General features: G+C 51.2%; 2 protein-coding genes across 3 annotated transcripts in view; both read left to right on the top strand.

Moving 5' to 3' along the window:
* Positions 1-17,996, top strand: part of LOC105700318 (octopamine receptor beta-2R) — a 79,353-nt gene that overhangs the window by 6,372 nt on the left and 54,985 nt on the right. The window lies entirely within an intron of this gene.
* On the top strand, positions 4,438-6,660 carry LOC105700317. Of its 2 annotated transcripts, none has more exons than XM_012426050.2 (2): positions 4,438-4,567; positions 4,882-6,660. In XM_012426050.2, exons 1-2 carry the CDS (start codon positions 4,508-4,510, stop codon positions 6,226-6,228), a joined length of 1,407 nt encoding a protein of 468 aa, XP_012281473.1. In that variant the 5' UTR covers positions 4,438-4,507; the 3' UTR covers positions 6,229-6,660. The 2 variants fall into 2 exon arrangements, with proteins under 2 accessions (XP_012281473.1, XP_012281472.1); XM_012426049.1 differs by having other exon boundaries at positions 4,439-4,567; positions 4,873-6,660.

Raw genomic sequence — 17,996 nt, forward strand, 5'->3', positions numbered from 1 at the left:
ATCTGTTATAATCTAGGTTATGAGCGCTAGGCCAAGCCGCGAGGGAAAATTGAACCTGGAGGGCTGAAAAGAACGAGAGGGTGGGCGGTGGGTGGTGGGTGGTGGGTGGCGCGCGAGGAGAGACAGGCCGGCCCTGGGGTGCAAAGGCTAGGCGTATCGCAAGCTCTGTCAGCACTCGAAAGCTAACCTCCCCCCTCGACCCTCCCCTTCGTCGTTCGACGACTCGCCCCACCCTCGGGGAGCTTTTTTGCGATTCCATCTCCCTCCCTCCGGGGCCCTTCCTTTCTCTGTTTATCTCCGTCTATCTAGCCGCGTATATACATATCTCTCCCTTTCTGTCGAGCTTGCATTAGCGAGGGCTTTATCGAGTTCCGGGGAGACGGGGGGATCGATCTCTCTCTCTCTCTCCAGAATCGCGCGACGTGATTCGATCTGCCCCTGTGATAACAAACTCGCGAGCGGTGCGTCCCGGCGCCTCCTCGAGCGGGCACGAGGGCGGAAACTGGAGCTTTCTCTCGGGTGCTTTCCAGGTCTTCCTCTTTTATCGACTCCACCCTCTCGCGAAAATCCTGCCGGAGGGGGACCTGGGGGGCTGTGCCCGGAAGAACTGCTCGGGGACGCGTCGGGCCCCGGAAACGCTCCATTGAAACCTGGGGATATTGATTTTTTGCCAATTCTGGTAATTAATGGCCACGTCGGGGCGAAACTAGGCCGGCCAGGACGCGTGGGCGAAATTCGGCCGAGCTTTTCAACCCGGCCCCGATATATCGCCCTGGCTGGCGATGCCTATTCAAATTTACCTCCACGGCCAGGATTCTGCGACCTGGACCAGTTACTTTATGGACCCGGTGACCCGTGCCCCCCTCACGGAGGACAATGGCTCCTCTAGGTGGCCCTGGCTGTTGCGACATTCTTTTCGAGAGGGAAGCCGTTGATATGGTCTTGGCCTTCCGAAATGTCACGACGAAAGTGGCCCATCGAGGCGGCATTTTGCTTCGATTCGATCGCCTTCGATTTTATAATCCTGATATCGTATCGGTGATTTCCTACGATTTTCCGGGACCTTGGGATTTCTCCCGAAGAATCGAATGCCAAGACCGAGGCCATATTCGCGGGACCTTTCTCTGATCCTTGAAGGACCTTCGCCATCCCGGGTAGTAATAATCGATCCGGGACTTCCGGGAATAATCCCGAAGGATCGTCGCCTCTTGGGGGGGATCCAATCGCGACCTCGGGCCCGGCAAAAAGAATTCGTTAGCGAGTTGTCAGGAGTTCTTTCCTCCCCCGGGATGGGGGATGATTGGTCGAGGCCCGGGACCTCGCGGGACGTACTATATACCATCCCTCGGGATAAATGGGAACGGATCCGCGAGTGCTCGGATAAAAAGAGTGCCGGGCCCAGCTATCGGTCTTACGCCCACGACGTCGGCGTTCCAGAATTGCGAGAGGTCGCTTTCTTCTCTCGAGGGAGACCTTTTCCCGAGGGAGAAGAGGTCTCCCCCGATGCCCCGGGACGAATTCGTCTCGCTCTCGGCCCCCCGTGGTGTCTCCGATTCCCTCCCGTTTTTTCCCACCTTTTTTTTCTCTCGCCTCTCTCTCTCTCTTTTTAATCGTACACCGGGGAAAAACGTCTCTGGTTAAAAGAAAACGCTCGTTCGGATCAAATGACGATGTCTTCGTGGAAGGAACTTGTAATTACTCCTAAGAGATGTTTCTTCTCCAAAAGAACGACATTATGTTCAATTGAAAAAATGACGGTGGAATATTTTCTTCAACTCCATTCGGTGGAATAATTTTTTGAGAGGAAAAAAAATATTTTTTTCGGGGTATCTTCGGATGTCAGGGGCGACTCTTCTTCTCTCGTTTGTGGAAGGGAGGGTAATGGCTCGTGATCGAATTTGTCTCACGGTGGCCCGTGATAAGTTAATTGTTAAGCCGCTTAGGAATTATATTTAGACGCGAATCGGTCGTCGTAACGAGCGATGAACGATATTACTCGGCCCTGGCTTGCTGGATTTTCATTTATATATCACACTCTAATTATCGCCCGGGCTTGCACCCGGCAATCGAATTCGGCCACCGACGTGTGCCGCTCGTTGTGGCAATTATGCGTGCACCACGCGTGCGCGCCCCGACGCTCGCGTGCAATTTCATTTTCCGCCGGAAGTTCTACATAGCGCCGGTTCTTGTCGAGCATGAACGCTCGTTACAGCGAATCCGAAACTCCGGGTAATTCGGACAATGGCGAGCTTTACTCCACCCTGGGTAATTTCTTAAATGCGATAATGTAGGTACGACATCGCATCCGGCTGGTCCATAAATTCCAAATTTGAATATTTGTGTTCAACGATTGTATTTTTTAGAGAGAACGGGAACGGTAATCGAGGTAATATGGATTAAGGGGATTGTAATTCTTTGAACAGTCCCAAGGAAATGTTTCGTTAATTCAAGGAAATTTTTCTTTGGGTTCGATGAATTTTTTTCCCTCGGTGCAGCACGTCTTGATTAAATTCAAGATGCTGCGGGGGGTAACTTTGTTACCGATATACCGCGACGGGGGAAACGTCGCGGGTACTCCGCAAAGCTCCGATTAAACATTGATTCGGTAAATATGGACCGATGGATCAGCTCTCGAAAGGGCGCATACCGCCTGGAGGGGGGTTGAACGGATTCCGCACGCGGAAAACCGCTCATACCCTGCGTACTGCGGTGAATTTGACGGAAAATCCGCAAAGGGCTTGCGGGAGATGAAATTCGTAGATTTAATTTAGGCCGGTCAAATTAAAATCTGGGCTTGTGCCCCGAGAGAAAAAGAGATTCATCGAACTGAAGAAATAACTCGTCACTTTTTTTCGGGTATGTTTATTTGTTTTTTCATTTCTCTTTTTTTTATTTTGGTTTTCATTTTCGGATAGAAAATTGGAACTGGGAGCTTTTAGCTAAGTTCGGGGGAAATCGGGTAGTCGAGTTGGGTCGAGCCGGGGAAGTACCTTTCCTCTGATTTTCCGGGGCAAAAATCCTCGTCCCGCCGCATCCTCCCTCCAGGATTAATTAACCCCTCGAGGACGAGCCCGGGATACCCTGGAAATTCGCGATGAAAAACTGACCGAGATTCCGCAGTCGTGTTTCGCGTTGTTCAATGCCTCGGGAAAAGTCGGCTCCCTCTCATTAGGCCGGCCCCGACTCTAAGGATATCCCATGAAGGAAACTCCGCCTCTTAATTCTCGAGCCCTCGACCTCTTCGATTACTCCTCCAATTACTCGATTACTCTTCTTTGCTCCCCTCGTTCCGCGTATCGATAAACTCCCCTTTTCGCCCCTCCTCGACTGACTGCCCTTCTTCCCCGAAAAAAAAAAAAAAACAGATTTGTCACGAAAGGAGTAAAACGAAAAGAGGATATTCCGCGTCGTCCCAAGAAAAAGGATTAGTTGACTGAAAAAAAAAAATATATATATAAAAGGAATAAAAACGCGATGAGAATTTCGCATCGTTGAAGATCCTGACATAAGGGGGTGGTTTTCGGATCGAGTGACTCTCCGGGGTGGAAATCGAGATCCTCCTCTTTCTTCCCTCGAAAACTGTCCTCCGATTCCCTTTGACGACCGCGGCCGCTTTATTCGCGTTATTCTCTTTACTCGCCTTATCCGGTTTATTCTCTTTATCCGCAGTTTTTCCGCGGCTTCGACGAGTGTCTCTCGCCTATCCCCCGGGGTGGCTAATTGGAAAAAAGAGGAGAATCCGCGGAAACGTGCCCGGCCGTGCACTTTTCGATTAAATCACGGGGTGGAGGTTTTTTCTTCATCCGTCCACCCCCGCTCGCTTTTCGCAGGTGGTTCGGGGGTAATCTGAAAAATTAGAGGGAGGGACCCCCCGGGGCGTCGTTTGAAGCTCGCGGCTCTGAATGCAACCCCCTCGTTCGTTTTTGCATCTGACGTGCCTCGTCTGCCGGTGAATGACACTCGACTCTCTGTAACCACTCCTGTAACACTCGTAATATCCATTACATTCGTAACCTCCAAAACACTCGTGGTCTCCAGAATTTTCATGTTTTTCACCCTGCCCTAGGAAACACTCGGTACTGCCTAAAGAGCGGGATTTTCCTCATAATTTTTCATCTCTCTTTTTTTTTTGGTTTTTCATCGGATCCATTTTGGAGCATCCGACAGGCGATGATTTCGCTCGGTCGTTACGAGTCGTTACGATTTCGTCAAAGCGTCGTTATCGTCCCCGCCATTAACGGCGGGGAGGGGAATGGTCGGTGTAAAGTGATTTCCCGGGGACTCGAGTCGGCGAATTGGCGGCGTAATCGTAAATCGATCGTAAACGCGAGATCGAAAACTCGCCGGAGTATTCGCCGTGTCCGGATTTGATGGGCGGGTACACATCTTTCGGCGTTAAACGAATCTAACGAGTTCTCGATAGCGAGCCTTTAATAAAGTCGAGCCGGAGCCCGAGAGGAACTTACTACGACGCCGGATCTCGGATGGTCGTATTCGGGGCTGAAAAATGCATCTCCTCGTGTCGTTGGCCTTATCACTCGTGCCGATCGTGATACCCGCCACCTCGGTAAGGACTCTATCTGTCTCGCCATACTCTCTCGCTCTTTCATTGCTCGTGAAGTTTGACTTTTTTAAAAGAAAGAAATGAGTTTTTATTCATCCCAGGCCAGAACCAAGGAAAGGTATTTTTATTTTTAATAAAATTTCACGAGCGTCGCGTTCTTTCTTAGGGCCTCCGTAATCACGTGTCGATGTTTCACGTGATTCGGGGCGCCCAGTTTGGAGGAAAAGTTTCATCAATCTTTTGCACGTTTTCGAGTACATATATAAAGTAACACATCAATCGGTGGATTTTTCTTGGCTAAATCGAAGTCGGTCCAGGCCGATCGGCGATGCTCTCACCTAGACTCCGTCGACGTCGGCGAGCCCTACCACGTGGACGGCCGACCTGGGGTGGTGAGTCAAGAAGGGACTCGAGACGAGAAGACCTCGCAGGAGTCGAATGGCAGCCTGGACACTGGGGGTGGAAAGTTGCACCAGGGTGGAGTCAAAGCTCGAGTGCACCCTTTTGATCCACCTGTTGGCGACGGGAGGAGGAAACGGGAGGCGAATGTCGAAACTGCCGCGGAACTGACAACGGAGTGCGTCGAAACGGAGAGGTCTTCGGGTAAGGGCGGTCAGGTGAAGTTGGATAGCGACGTCTTTGTTGAACGCGTAGATAGACACCAGGGGGTGGCCCACCCGGGAATAACAATCGGGGCGAGGAGGAAGAGGGAAGAAAACGCGGAAACTAGCACGCAGCCGGGGAACGAGGGCGACAAAGCGACGCAGGCTCCTAGCGAAAAGCCAGAGAACGGGGAGAAAGAGGCCCAGAAAGAGGAAGGAGAAACGGGAGGTCCTTCTTCGGGGTCCCCTTCGACGACCTCCGACGGGGGCGAAGCGAGGAGACTGGGGGAGGGCGAGGGGTCCAGCACCGTCGCGACGTCGGAGGCTGTGGAGGTTACTAGGGAAGCGAAGGCTGAGGGGAACGAGACGAGTGAAGGGGGGGCGAAGGATAAAGTCGATGATAAGGGCGAGGATAAAGCCGAGGATAAGGGCCAGGATAAGGAGGGTGGAAATCATTTGGTGCCTCCCTTGGTCTCCCTTGGTCTGCCCATGGTCGACATCGCCAAGCGGGCTCTGGGGGAGCTGAACCCCGTGCACGGATCCGTGCTCTCCTCCAGGATCGCTGACCTCCTCAAGCTGCATAGCGTGAAGATGGAGGGGGACAAGGACTCGTCGCCGAGGGAGGTCGTCCAAGAGAGGAGGAGGAGACAGGTGCAGCTCGACGGGCAGAAAGAGCTGACGGCAGGCGCGGCCGACCCCGCTCCAGAAACGAGGAAGGACGCCCTGGGAAAAAAGGAAAATAGGCAGGGCGATATCGATTGCGGTGGACTTGACCTCGTGAAAAGGGAGGTGGACCGAGAGACCGAGAGATTGTCATCGGGAAGATCTGCCAAGAAGGGCGGACGCGCCAGGGGCCAGAAGATCTCCATATCGAAGGGGAAGGTCCTGCTCCAGTCCGGTAGGAGAAGAGCCGGGATATACTCGTCGGAATCCTTGGAACATAGGGAGCCCAGGTTGCCCCCGGTAAGGCCTCTCACCTCCAAGCCCTATAATACTTGGAGGGCCCTCAGTACCGAAGAATTCCGCCGTCGAGACCCTCGCACTCGAGAGAAGGGCCAATGAGGGAAGGTCCTGCTCTAGCTTGGTGGGAGGGAGATGGTGGCATCGTCTGCAGCATCTTCGGAAGATAAGGAGTTCAAATTACCTCCTTCAAACCCTTTAATACTTGGAAGGTCCTCGGTATCGAAGAAAATTCCGGCGTCAATACACCCTCACCCTCGAGAGAAGGGCCAATAAGGAAAGATCCTGCTCCAGTTTGATAGAGAGGGATGGTGGCATCATCTGCAGCATCCTCTGCAGTATCCTCGGAAAATCAGTCCAAGTTACCTCCAGGAGAGTTCTGTACTTTCAAACCCTTCGGTACTTGGAAGCTACCCTTGCCAGAAGGGCCAACGAGGGGTGGCGATTTTTTAATCACTTAATCTCCAATCGAGACTTTGGACTGCTCATTGTTTCTGTATCGGCGAATAAAAACCGAGTCGTTTGGTTTCTTAATGACGATTTTCCTTCGAGGTCGGGCCCGGTGCTAATTAATTCCAGAGATTACGTCGCGCGGGGATCGCCTCCGATCGATACGGCTAATTGGCACCTTGTGATAAATCGGTGATAACTCGCTGGTTTAGGAATCGAATCAATTCCGATTGCGCTCGAGCGGTGCCGCCTGCTCGTGAGTCATGCTCGTTACTCTCGAGGTTAATGAGTGTTTGATTAACAAAAGGAAAAGAAGGAGATGTTGTTCAAGTCGAGCTCGAGCCTCTGGGAATTATTGGATCGGCCTGGTCAACAGGGGATGATTTATCGAGATTAAAAAAGCTCGTACACCCAGTGCGTATGAAACCGTGCGTGACTTTTATTCCCGTATGCCGAGTTATCAACGGCTTTTTAAATGTCATTGCATGACTCGCGAATGCCCAAGAGGCATTAAAGAAACGCGATAAGTTCGCTGAAATTGCACAATTAAGGTTTAAATTTAAATCGGACAAGGTGAACCGCGAACCAAGGTCCTGGGAATTTCTTTTTTATAACCTCCCCGATCTGCAAGGGAGGTCCTTAAGGGGAGGGTCGAGGAAGCGTTCGCTTTTTAGATTTTTTGTATAAATGCTTTTTTTCTTTTACGCCGAGTGTTTTTTGCCGAAACAATAATTGGGGTGCAAAGTTGCCGGCTCGCCATTTTCTCGGATTTTCATGCGGGACAAAAGGCGAGTTGCTAGAACAGAGTTAATTCCACCCCTAACGAGGCCATGAAAGTCCGTAATTCCGGGGCGGATTGAAAGTCCATCTTTCCGAAACAGAATCCCAGGTCGAGGATAACGCGTGATGTCTGAGGTGTTGCATTAATCTCCCATAATTAACCCCGTGATGCGAAAAGCCGCGACTCCAGTCTTCGGGGTGGTACGGGGGCTCGACGCCCCCGGGGTGGAAGTTAAAGGAAGAGCCGCGTATCCCGGGGGATATCCTGCGTGTCCGGGACAAAAGGACGTAGAAATCGAGCCTGCTCACTTTTCCACGATTTAATGAAATCCCCGGTTAATCCGGCCTGGGAATTAACCCGGACGTTTTGGGGTTGCGGGGGATTACCTTTGAGTTTGGGCTAATCTAGTCTGATGTAAATCTCACGGAGGGGGTTGCGGGTACATCGAGGAAGCGACATCCCCCGAAGAGTGTGAAAATTTATGTTAATTCCCATCGACTTTTCTCAGGGTGCACGTATTCGGACACGAGCAGGGGGCGCGTCCGACAGGTGACTATCAATTTCCAGGGGGTGTCATTTACCCCTGACCCGCCCCCGTCAAAATCTCGCCCCCGCGATGACAAATTCTTTTTTCCCCTCGAGATTATCGATGTCGCGGTGACTTGCGGCGTTTCCCCTGCGTTTTCCGCCCGTCACGATGAGTGTCGAGGCTCGATGCGGAATTAAGTGGAATTTGATAGGGTCTAATGACTCGTTTGCCGCGCATCGATGCCATCTGGGTGCTGTCCGGATGCTCTGGGTGTCATCTCGACGTCATCTCCTCGGAGATAAATAGGTGCCGTAAGTTACAGAAGCTTATCCGTTGGAAGTAGTTGTTCGCGGTACGGTTAAAAAAATTAATGGATTAGTGCGGTTAATCTTAATTTCTTTTTGACAATTTGCGGTCCTTATCTCAACGGATAAAATCTGTAAACTTGCAAAATTTTTTTTTTCCCCTGGGTCGATGCTACCTCGATGTCATCTCATTGTCATCTCGATGCCATATTGAACACCCTGGCCTGTTCCCACGGAGCCCTTCACGAAGGACCATTTCTCGGGGTTGAGTGATGTCCGAGAAAGCTCGCGGGGTTCCTCTTCCTCTTCCCCCGTCCCCTTTTCCATTCCCTCGGGGGAGTTCACCCCAAATCCCATATCCAGGTACACCTTCCTCGACCTCGAGTTCTCGTTAACGCGCGACTCGGGCCGCGTCTTGGGGATTCTCCGGTATCTATATCCACTCTGGTCGGGATTGCACCGGGTATCCCGGACGCGGGATGCCCCTGCCACGGGAAATCCCTCGGGATATCCTCGCCACCGCCGACAAGTCCACCGAGTAACCGGCTTCCGCAAGTGCAGGCACCCGGAGGCACCTGCAGGTGCATCCTTCCCCGGGAGATCGATCTTTGCATCCGACCCACCACTTTGGGACCCAACGCACCGACGATTCTTAACGAAATCAATTTCTCAATTTTACCGAGGAATCGAACCGAGGTATCACCTTAACGAGAAACGTGTTCGGTGGTTGCAAGTAATTCCCACCAGCCAGAATGCAATTTCCATTTTTTCTTTTCTCCCTTTTTCATTTCCTTTTCACTCGGCGAGGGGCCGCGTGGGAAGCGAAAACGTTTTTATGAATTTTCACTCTTTCAGGGGGAATTTCCCCCCTCGGTAGGGGGAAGGATAATATTTATGCGGGAATTTATGCAACGCCGAGCGGCCGATTTGAATAGCTCGCTTCTTTTCGAGTGGCCGATGTGTGTCAGGGGTCGGAGGGGGCATCCTCTCTTATCTGGCAGGGGTGGTGTCTCTTATTCCCTGACCTTTCGGCGAATTATTCCCTCCTGACCTTTCCCAAGGATTATTCATTATTCCATTGAAGTCTGCTGCATAACGCATAGAGTCTGATCCGATCCTGGCCATCGCTCAAAGGGCGGCCCTGGCCGTTTTACCTTGATTGTTGTCGCAAGTGCTGGGGAGGAAACCGAGGGGCTGCGACTTATCATTCTTATTTTCTCGACCATGGATAACGTACCTAGTTCCCCCGGGGGTTAAGGCGATTGAAAAACGAGAATCTCCCCCTTCGTTTTGAAAAACCCTCCCCGGTGTAACCCGGGCCGCCCCCTATTGCTTTCCGACTCGGCCGGTGTTCAATAACCGTTTCCAATAACCCCGGTTAATATAATATTAAAATATTCGGGCAATATTGCCGCTCGCAAAATTCCCCCTCGGTTGAAGATATCCCGGCCGGGGTCATATACGATTGGCTTTTTCCCCATTAATATTATTACCGCGCGAACAAGCGGCGGCGTAATCAACTGATTTGCATACACGCGAAAATCCTCGGTTATCGCGTTCCCACTGGGCGGCGTTAAATTCGGGGGAGGGAGATATCCACCCCACGGTGAATTTTTCCTCGTTAACACCCTTAATGCCGACAATGTCGCCCCGTTTATGGTTTAACCGCCTCATCGTTAATCTCGTTTCCCGCGTCGACGGGATATATCGCCCTCGGGTAATTAACGGCGTTACGGGGGATCCGTTAATCATCCTTCGGCGGAGCGTTTAGTTCGTTGTCTTCTTTTTCTGTTTTTTTTCTTTTCTTTTATCGCTCTCGTCGTTTTCATCAGTTTTATCTATCGCTTTTACGCCGCGTCTTGGGGGGAGGCCCGAGGGGTGCTAAGTGCAAGGCGGTGCATCCGGGGGTAGGAACGGGGGTGGGGCACACAGGTGCAGCAAAGTGCATCGCGCGTGCACCGGGGGGGTTAAATTCGCCCCTTTCTACGTGTAACATGCCCCACTTCTTGCACACGGCCCCGATGCGCTCGCGTAATTGATGGACCGACGACACGCCATTTTGGATGTAGCCGGTTATCGCGAATCAGTAATCAAGCTGGACCCCAGAACTAACCTCGGGCCTGCACTTCGGTTATTGCGCCGAGTAATCTACGGCTTTCGCTAACGACGTAATAATCATTTACCCGATCCGGGCCGAGGAATCGCGGGATACGGAAGCTCTCGGCACGCCATCGATTTTTACCCAGGAAGTACCGATTTAGAGATACATGGGAAACGTCGTTCCCCGAGACACCTCCTCCTTACAGCTGTTCCTCTTGGCGCGATTTTTCCAATTTTTCCGGAGTTTTATGAATTTCACGTATTTTTAGAATTTACATGTTTCCAGAATTTCCGATCGAGGTGGTGTCCAATCGCGCGATTTCCTCCTCCCACTTGTTCCCTTTACCGCGTTCGTGTTTAGTTTCGATGGATTTCCGGCATTTCACGTATTTTTCCAAGTTTTCCCCCCTTTCCGATATTTTCCGTATATCCGATCGACGTCCAATCGCGCTCTATCGGATTCTCGCGGGTTGCGGAACGAGGCGGATTCCTTGGGGGAGGGGTTTTGCTTTTGCTTTCCCAGATCAAGGTGAGCTTTTCGCACTTGGCGTAAGGACGAAGGGGGAAAAGTCCTCGAGGATTTCCACCGCCTCGGGATTGGCTGGTCCAGGCTCGCCGGAAGCTGCCTCCTGGAGAACGCCTCTTCCGGCCGCGTTGCGGAAAATCTCGAGATGGGAGGAGAGGGAAGTCAGACCCGCGGTGCACACCGGGGGGAAATCGCTTTTCCGTCAGGTGTGACTCCTTGTCGTTGGGAAAACGCGATTTCATTAGTTTCATTCCGACTCCGGAAATTGAATTGCCCCGTTAAGTGTAGTATTAATTAAATTTCTGGGTCGAAAGGCGACGAGGGAGACCCGCCCCCCTCCTGGATCGCGGGAATGTTTTCTTAATCACGGAGATGGCGCTTTAATTAATTCTCCGATCCATTGGCCCCGCGTGGTTTTTTTCAAAATTAATGCCCGAACGAACCGCAATCCGTGTGCCCCCGGTCGATAAAGCGGAGGAAACGTCGCGTAGACGGAATCGCGAGTTCCATAGACGGGGGAAAAGACGCGGAGAGGACCAGTCGGGCTGAAAACGCGTCCGGAAAGTGGCTTTTCCGACGACACTGATCGAAACGCGTCCGCCCTAAGGATTTAACTCCTCGGAGCGTGAATTGGAAGTTCGAGGGGGGTCTCGAGCTTAATGGAACTTTTTTTTCTTTCCGCTCCCAGGGTTCCGCGAATTTTTCGCGAGTTCCCCCCCGAGCCCTCGAGCACGTGGATGTATTAAAAAAAGAGATTGACAATAAATTTAAAAACATTCAGGACCTTCTGCGAAAATTCCGAGATTCATTTGCATAATATTCTCACGCTTCGACACCTAGGGGATGAAAAAGTTGAAGGAAAAAAATGGAAAAAGAAAAGGAAAATATTCTGGATTTTTTCCGTTTTACTCGCGGCTCGATAGGGATCTCGGCTGACTCCCTCGCGATGATGATTGCAGGGTAATAAGTCGACGGATTAAGACTCCCACTCCCGGGGGAGCACCTCGTAATCCGGGAGGCAGGACTCAATTTCCCACTCGGTTAAGCCCGAAGTTTCCCAATGAAACGATGGCAACTCGGATAATTCGACATGCGGATATCTCGAGTGCTCGATAGGGAGGACGAAGGAGGTTAACGGAAATCCTTGGACTATCCTGGGAAGTTCTAAAATTTCCCTCTTGGAGGGAAACCCGTAATCCCAGGGCAAGGTTTGCGGCGCCTCCGCGTTTGTTTTCCCGGGTTACGGCGTCGTGTCCTGGGTAAAGACGTATTTAAGAAACGTTTCCCGGGTTTATCGGGCGAGCTGGGTCAGGATCTCGCGAGGTGGGTAACGAGGGTGGTATTCTTCGGGGAATACTCGCGCCGTTATCGAGGTAACGCGGAATTCCGCGGGTAAAAGCTCGCTGCGGAGAGGTGTTCCCTCTCATTGCCCTCCGAGATGTTATTTCGAAAATGGAGGACCGAGCGCCGGGCATGTAAGTGAGCGATAAACCCGCGGACGGAATTACGAGGGGACTTTGCCGCGGCTTTTTATCGCGACTTGGAAAACGTCCCTATCGGACGCTTTGCTTTACCGCCACTTACTTCCCTCGAGTTACTTGTAACCGAGGGTATCAGATCGACGTCGCGACGTCCAGGATTGGAAACGTCGGGTCCCGACCTCTTCGGGCTCTGAATCCCCGCACCGAAATCCAGGATTTTACTTGCAAGCGTTTCTTTTCTTTATCTCCGAAGGTAGAATCGGTCGTTTACACCTGTCTCGATCTTCCCGGGGTCTGATATTAATTTTGTAACGCCAGGATTTTTTTTCTCATTTTTTTTTTTAGGCTTTGGGAGGCAAGGCTCAGGTGTTTGCACGTAGCCTTACCATCCGTTAAATTTAATATCCTAAGGATTTTATTTTCTCCTCTCTTCTCGGGTTAGGGAAGGTAGGGTCAGGAGTTCGCCCTCGTTTCCGGGAACTTTTTGAAGGGAGTGACGGGCTTTCCTCGATAATCCGAAGACGCGTGTCGAAGACGACGTCGTATAAGGGACGACTTTGCGGTATCACCTTCGTGACGTCGAATCCCGGATAAGAGCCTCGAGGTCGAGTTTTGTATGCCCTGGGCGATCCCGATCGGGAATGGCAGGTGTAACGGCACCGTAAAACGAAGGGGAAACCAACCCCTAGAATAGGCACGCCTCCACGTTTCCAGGATTTGAACGACCCCTGGAATTTCGAGTCTCTTCCCGTCCCTCCGATTTACGAATTTTACTATCACCGTATCACCGAGGTTATCACTCGCCCATATCAAAGTTCAAGTAACCGGGAAAGCAACTGGTACCTCACTTATCGAATTTCACCATTAGTAAATCAGTAATACCGATAACTCGTACATTAAAGCCGAAGCAAACAAGCGTTTACCTCTCTGTTGGAATTTCACTGTTATTCGGACCTATTGCGCCCATTATCAAGACAAGCAATCAATAAAGCAGGCGTTACCGCCCAGTTTTAGAGAGCCCCCCAAAATGGCGCAACGGACCTGGAAATTTAATCGCGAGTTCAACTTTCCTCCGGATATTAAATTACGAGGAACTTGTCCCAGGCTCGTATGGAGATCCCGCTCGAAGTTGCTCTTCTCCTCGACACTAAGCGACACCTTTGTCGAACTCGAAGTCTCAGGAAGGGCCGTCTTATTCCCCCAGTCGAGAGTTGTTCTTTCCGTCAACTTCCGGGGGAAGATGGCGAGATGGATCGAGGCCGAAACTTTCGGGGAATTGTTTCCGAGCCGGGTGAAGTCGCTGTCTTAAATGAGATCGCTTTTGTACTTTTCCACCGGGCAGCTTTATACAATTTGCTTTATACTTGTATTTTGGATGCGAGTCGGAATTTTCAACTTTTTCCGGGACCCATCTCCGCCGTTTTACGGCCTCGACTGTTTTCCCCATTGAAAATTCAAGTTTTCCCCCGTTACGCTGTCGTTGCATTTTTCATCCCCCCTCGGGGGAAAAGCGAAAAAGAGGGAAGGAAAGTGGCGCGTTATTATATCTCCAGGGGATGTTATTCATGTCGCCGTTTTTGCTTTCGGTTCCGGCCGAGGGCTCGATAAGGGACGAATCGAACGGTCGCGATTGCGGTAAATCACGTGAGGTGGAAAAAAAAGAAATGAAAAGTGGAGCGGGGAAATCTGTGGGTTCGATAACTCGGAATATTCGGGCCGGACTTGCGATATGAATTGCGGCCTGGTTTTAACAATTTCGGTTAATATTAATCTACGGCCGAGTTCGATTCTCGGCACAATTGGCTCGGATCAAACGTCCCCATCAAGCCGCATTTGCATGAGAGTGTGAACCGGGGATTAGGCAGCGTTAGGTCGGACTTAAAGCCGGGTCCACCCGTTTCCACCATCCACCTGTAATCACGGGGTAAATTAGTCACTCCTTGTCCCGGATCTGTTAATTATTCGGCTGTCAGTCGTAAACCTACTTTGCCGCAAAGTCGAGACCACCCATGGCTTCCTTGATCGCATGAAACTGGAATTAAAAGCCCCCAACGTATACCGATAAAAAAAATATCCCCATGTAAATTTACATACTCGATCATTTTTTATCTCGATGCCACAATAAATCACGGTAAAATCACGTTGTCTCTGTAATGTCCCGTTCGGTGTGCAGGTTTAGTTAAAGGAAATAGTAACGCAACGTTACGTCCAATTTTTATCAGTGCACCGGGGAATTGCCTGATTGCGGGACTTGGTGCACCTCGGGATGCACCGCGGAGGTGACGTTTATTCCTGGCGATTTCCCGGCATATCGACACGCGAGGAGTCGGTATAAAAGATGGACCGCCTCTCGGCCGAGATAAATTTCTCTTAGCGAATATCGGAGGGAGAGCCGACACGTGGGAAACGGATGCTGGGGAGAAAATAAAACCGGAGGTTATTCCGATAAATCCCGGGGTATCCGGTGGACCTCCTGGTGGAAGGTCTTGTTCCAGTGGACGCGAAACCTGCAATTCGGTACCGACTTCCATTTGTGCGGAAGACGAAGAGGAAGGAAGAAGATACCGTGGCACGCTTTTGTTACGAGAGAAGGATTCCGGCCACGTGTCTCCCGTAAATCGAGAGAAGATCTACTTCCTCGGACGTACCGAAATCCGCGTTCCACAGGTGCACGGATGCACCTCCCCCGATGCCCCCGATTTTATAGAGGGAATAAATAGACGCATAACTCACCCCCCCGTATTCCCACTTTTCTCTCCCAGGATTTCCTACCAAAATTCAAAAGATCCTTCAACCGATCTCCTGCCGAGAGTTGGAATTACAAGCTCTTCCAATTTCGAGACAATTTTCCATTGACTTTGTTCCATCGACTGCAGAAAATTGCATCTCCACCCTCCTCTAATAAAATGCACCCTCCTTCGGATATTTTTCAGGGAGCGCTAATAAAGTATTCATTCCCGAGACGGGGTAAAGTCGGGGGCTAATTTTCGGATTAATTTGGAAAATGTTGTTTAGGGGATGCAGGCCGGGGCATAATCTCGGGGATATGGTCGTATAACGAAGACGTTCGATGAGCCGGCCCGATTTACCCGCGACGGGGGTTGGGGCGGATTTAATTACGCGGTTTTATAACGGGGAGGTAATCCCGGTTCACCCCCTCCGCGTGGGGGTTAATCCGTCAGTCCTGCAAGGCCGTAACCCGTTTCTTCCTTGGCCGGTGCATTTTCGGGACTGTGCAGCGAGATGCAGTCCCTCGTGCACCCTTTAATCATTCCGGCTTTCGCGCTATTAATTTCATAGCTCTTTGCCGAGGGGGTCGTTTGCGACGCCATTATCGCGTCCAAGTGCCGGGGGGGAGGTGTACACGTTGTTTCCTCGTTACGGGGTAAGTAACGATGCACTCGTTTATGCACTCCACGAGAGGGGAGGGCATTTGCAGCCCCGAAGTTTGGGCTTCCGGGGCGGACGTTAACATGCGAGGCTTTGATAAAAAAAAAATTAGGCGGCATCTGCACCTACCTCTGCGAGAACTGCACAAGCCGAGGGCATCTTCGGGAACTGCGAAACTGCATGTCGCAGCTGCGCCCGAGACGGGAAGATGCATCCTGCGGGGACTGCGGGGGAGGAGAGGAGCAATCCGCGGAATTGGTCCCCCAGGAATCGGGGGAGGGAAATTATTAACCAAAGTTTCCGTGGGATTTATCGTCCGGCGAGATACTAATGGCAAACCGATTATGGGATTGCACCGACTAACTATGTACGGGCTCGATAATGCTATCTAAGGGCCCCCTCGACGAGAGACTCGCCCTCCCGATAACGAAGTCCCTCCTCGGGATTCACGAGACAGTCCGGCCATTTCTAGAATCCGTTCTAACGCGACGAAATCCTGAATTTCTAGAGGAGGGGACTTTTCCGAGGAAAATTCAATTCTAGGTGGATTTCCAACTTGATGAAATTATGAATTTCTACCAGGAGGATTTTTCTGAGGGAAATTATCTTCTAGGGAGATTTCTGCTACGAATTTCGGAAAATCTGGGGGAGTATCCGACCTGGCGGACATTTCTAGCGCTCGCTCCCGTGTTTCTATTCGGGCCGGATCGCTTGTCGAGCACAGTGTGTCGGTTATAGGACACGTTGGCGTCGTCAAACTTAACGGAGGCGTGGTAATTGCGACAAGGGACCTATTGGTTCCACGGGATTTAATAGGGACAAGGTCCATGGACGGTGTCGGCGATAGGCGATGTCGAGGTCTACCCGCTGCGCCTCCACCCGAATTGCGCCCGAAAGTGCACCCTGCGTCGATCCGATATAATAAAAATTGCATAATTGCCCCCTCCCTTTTCCTTGTACTCTGCACCGAAGAAAAGAATTTCCTTTCCTTAATACTATTCCTTATCAGCCATGCTGCCCTTTGCTGACAATTCAAGTCTCTTCTTCTTCCGTATGGGATTACCTTAAATGAACATCGCGGATTCGGTTTGCAAACGCTTTTTTAGAGGAGGGGAGGATCTCGTATTTCGGAAAGGGAGGTAGAGGGAGGGAGAGACCCACTTTCGGGAAATCATCCTTTGGCCACATATCGCGAATGCTATCTCGGCTTTTCAGGGTGGAGGCTCGTTCCCGGTAACGAGGGTTCCCTCTTCTCCCGCCCTCTCGTCGACGTGAAAGCCGAGATTCAGAGGCGGATTCGTATAAATTAAATCCAACGATGCATCTCGTCGTGTCGGAAGTGTTTTAATCCACTCTCCCCTCCCCGATTCGAATCGTCAAACGCCGGAATAAATCGATCATCCCCCGCGCGATTGCGGCGACCCTCCACTCGATTACTTTTATTATTCGGCCGGACGTGCATAATCGAAAGTAAACGGCTGTATCGCCCGCAATTGTCGCCCTTGTTATCGGCATTGTTGACCGCGTAACCGAGACGACTCGTCATGGCGGAAATGCAAACGAATTGGTGACGCCGACGACGAATTTTTCATCGAAAGCCCGAATATTTCCCGATGCAATTTAATCCGGACTCCGAGCTTCGTGGATGATTTCGGGTAGAAATCGATCCGGTACATTCCGAATTTCGAAAATGATTCTATCTTGCGATGTATCCAGAGGGTGCGAACTAGGCGAAGGGTGAGGAAATTAATATAAAACGTTACGTAAAAGGGGGGCAACGGGTTTCGCGTCGTTTACGGACGCTTGGTGCGCTTCTTCTAAGGGTCCATTTTGCGTTTAGGGGTGATAGTAAGACTAGGGATGCAGACGCACCCGGTTTTTAATCCTCGAAATCGCCCGTCGGAAGGAGTTTCGGCGAGGGTCTCGGGGCAAGAGAGAGAGAGATAAAGCGGAAATAAAAAGGAGGAAAACTGGGGAAAAAGGAAGAGGGAGGAAACGAGATGAAAGACCAAGTCGGGGGTTAATTCGCCGTGCGAAACTACTTTCAGAGCCGATCGCAAAGCCCCCGGAAACTGCGTCTGCCCGACTTTAATCCCGCGACTCTGCGACTTGGAAAAGTCAAGTCGGGGGTAATTGCTTGCCGGCATGGAGAGAGTTAGAGCCAGGAAGTGAGAGAGCGAGGGCGAGCAAGAGAGAGAGAGAGAGAAAGAGGGGATCGGGAAAAAAGGGAAGGTCGAAAAGCGGAAGGCAGAAAAAAAAAAGGAGCGAGTCGCATCTCGGGAAGGAGGGGGCGACTGGATTTATGGAA

Source organism: Orussus abietinus, unplaced genomic scaffold (genome assembly GCF_000612105.2).
Source record: "Orussus abietinus isolate OABI.00-Male unplaced genomic scaffold, Oabi_2.0 scaffold18, whole genome shotgun sequence".
Classification (NCBI taxonomy): Eukaryota; Metazoa; Arthropoda; class Insecta; order Hymenoptera; family Orussidae; genus Orussus; species Orussus abietinus.